The sequence below is a fragment of the Vollenhovia emeryi genome, unplaced genomic scaffold, assembly GCF_000949405.1.
Source record: "Vollenhovia emeryi isolate VEMERY1.0 unplaced genomic scaffold, V.emery_V1.0 DF943992.1, whole genome shotgun sequence".
Classification (NCBI taxonomy): domain Eukaryota; kingdom Metazoa; phylum Arthropoda; class Insecta; order Hymenoptera; family Formicidae; genus Vollenhovia; species Vollenhovia emeryi.
This window is the reverse complement of record NW_011962374.1, coordinates 1-2750: the sequence shown is the minus strand read 5'-3', so window position 1 is coordinate 2750 and position 2750 is coordinate 1. Positions and strand designations below refer to the sequence as shown.

General features: G+C 42.5%; 1 protein-coding gene across 1 annotated transcript; it reads left to right on the top strand.

Moving 5' to 3' along the window:
- Positions 1-562: 562 nt before the first annotated feature.
- On the top strand, positions 563-2745 carry LOC105564428 (endochitinase A-like; the record flags this gene model as incomplete). Its single annotated transcript, XM_012016787.1, has 6 exons — positions 563-1320; positions 1703-2018; positions 2082-2152; positions 2269-2462; positions 2532-2659; positions 2731-2745. Coding segments are annotated over 6 exons (1482 nt in total), but the record flags the coding sequence as incomplete, so codon positions are not given.
- Positions 2746-2750: the final 5 nt, after the last annotated feature.

Below are 2750 nucleotides of genomic sequence, written 5' to 3'. Positions count from 1 at the left end.
ATAATATAATTCACTAAGAAATAAGTTTTATTAATATGACACACTCCATGACAGACATGTCTTCGCAATCCGAAGTAACGTTATTTGGAATACATATTATGTGTCACATCATATAATATTAATAAAACTTTTTCTTGGTGAATTATATTATGTTTTGTTAAATAAAAATGACCCTTTCCACAGATAATATGCAAATTCGTGAAATAAAAATTTGTTTAGGATTAATATAGCATTAATATATATATACAAAAAATATATTACCATAAAATAAATGGAAAAAAGCCGATCTCGAACTCGAGACTTCCAGCATTCTAGTCGCTCGACTTACTGGCCCGTCCACGCGGCTAAATTGAAAAAACGTGTTATCGATTCGATAGATTTCACACGTGGCTCATTGAAAAATAATTTAATTTCTAAACTAATGCCCGTTGGCAAGAGTTACTGCACCGTTTATTATTGGGGGGATAACAACATATTTAAAATTCAGCCAAATCCCAGCCTACGGACCTATATCTTCCCCTGTAAGTAATAATTGGCAATTAAAAAATGGGTTTAATTCACGTATGGATATCTGAGTTGTCAGCAACTACGACAATTCAATTGGCAGTTAAAGGTTGCCGATGTGAGTTATAATTTTTTTTTCAGGTGGCCTTCTTCGAAATCAACGACGTCCACGGAAGCAGCGGAGATAAAAACCACATCGACGACGCCACGCACGAAACCTAAAGCCAGTACTGTCGTCCAAGATATTAGCGCATTCCTACCGCCAGGATTCAAGCTGAAAAAAGAAGATGCAACTGTCACGGAGAGTTCCCTCCTCAGCGAAATCCTCGCGAAATCCAAGTTCGACATTTCGTCACTCTTGCCGCCTGGCTATGACAAAAAGAAGGCTGAAGAAGAATCCAAGTCAAAGGATACTACGACGACGACAACGACACCGACGACAACAACAACAACAGCAACAACAGCGAAAAGTACAGGTGTTTCTCCAGAAAAGATCGCCTCGTCTATCCAGGATCTCTTCGCGTCCTCCAAACTCGATATCTCCGCTTTGTTACCCAAGGATTACGATCAAAGGAAGAAGGACCTTGTCCCGGACAATAAAGCTACTGGCGACGCGAACAGCGAGCAGAAGGGGACGGTCACGGAACGGATTGATGCAGAGACGTCCACCACGAAGAAAGCCGGCAGCTTGAAGATCGTGTTTCCCAGCAGACCAGGCGGTCGCAAGCCGATTCACAAAATAACTACTCCGCAGACTCCACGTGGAGAGGCTCCAGGCGCGGTGACGCCAAAAATACAAAAGGGATGGCCGACACGGTAAGTCCACTCTTAGTAATCTCTTCAGATATTAAACGTTTAGAAACGTCTTTGTTAATTCATTACGAGCCACAATTTTTAGTTGCTGACGAATCACAGTGGCGCAAAATACGCTGTTAAATTTGACTCAATGAGTAGTCGCCACTGCTCCTACTCAATATTATTTTTAACTAACATGTGTAGTAAAATTTATCACTTTAACACACATTGTAGTTGAAAAAACAACTATATTTTTATCCAGTCCATTTTATGGTTTCTTTGTACTCCATTGTTTAATTAAATTAATGACATGTCGAGTAGAAGCAGTGACTCATTGAGTTAAATTTAACGCTACAAATTTAACAGAATAGCGTCCGATGATAATCGTGCTGACAAATTTCAGAGCTACTACGGAATTCACCGGATGGCCAACTCCGTCCACCACACCGATCTCCATCGAGAAGCTACTGGAAGCAGCGCGCACGGCCACTGTATCGTCGGCGAACATATCGCTTATTCCCAGTACGAACGAGATCTCGAGCACGTCGTCGACGTCGACGACGACGACGACACCGAGGCCGACAACCCCCGGCGTGTGCGACGACGAGTGCGAGGTCGCCGGCACGATACGAATCATCGGGAACGCGACGTGGGTGCCGGAACTGTTCGATCGGAACACTCGCGAGTGGCAGGAACTTGCGAATCACGTGGAACGAGAGGTAACGTCCTTCGTTGAGCTTCTATCTACGAAAAACGTGCTTTAATTATGTCATTTTTTTCAGATGAACTTTATATTCTCGAAATCCAGCGTTTTAATGAATTGGTTCAAAAACATAAGGATCGACTCTTTCAGGTAAGACAATCAAAAGTATCTAATCATAACACGTTACCTGTGTAAGTGGTAAAAGTATGCTTTTCATTAAAAATCATACTTTCGTCGATTTTATAAGCGTAATGATTCGTTTTCAGTCAAGGTAGCGTCCTAGTAGACTACTTCGTCGAGCTAGCCAATGTACAGCAGAAAGTGAACACGCAGGAACTTAAAGTGATTTTCCACGACTCGCTCAGAACGTACAACGCCAATCGGTGGAATGAAACGAGCATGAAAGGCCCATTAAGGATGGGGATGTTCACTATCGATCCTAAGTACACCGATTTCGTAGGTACGTCATCAAGAGCTTGTCTTTTTTTAAATGCTAATTGTTCATTATACATGTATTACTTTCCTTCAGTCATACCTAAAGTGAACATGCCGCAGTACATCGAGAAGGATGACAGACTGATACCTCAGTGGGCGATCGCAGTGATAGTGATAGGTGTCGGAGGTTTGCTATTTATTATCGTGTTCGGTGTGTCTGTGGTGAGTGTCAGAACCGCCAGAGATCTTCGCGTAGTTCAGTCAGAAATAACGAGAGCGAATTCGCTTTCCAGCTCGTCAACAGGCAAAGCGG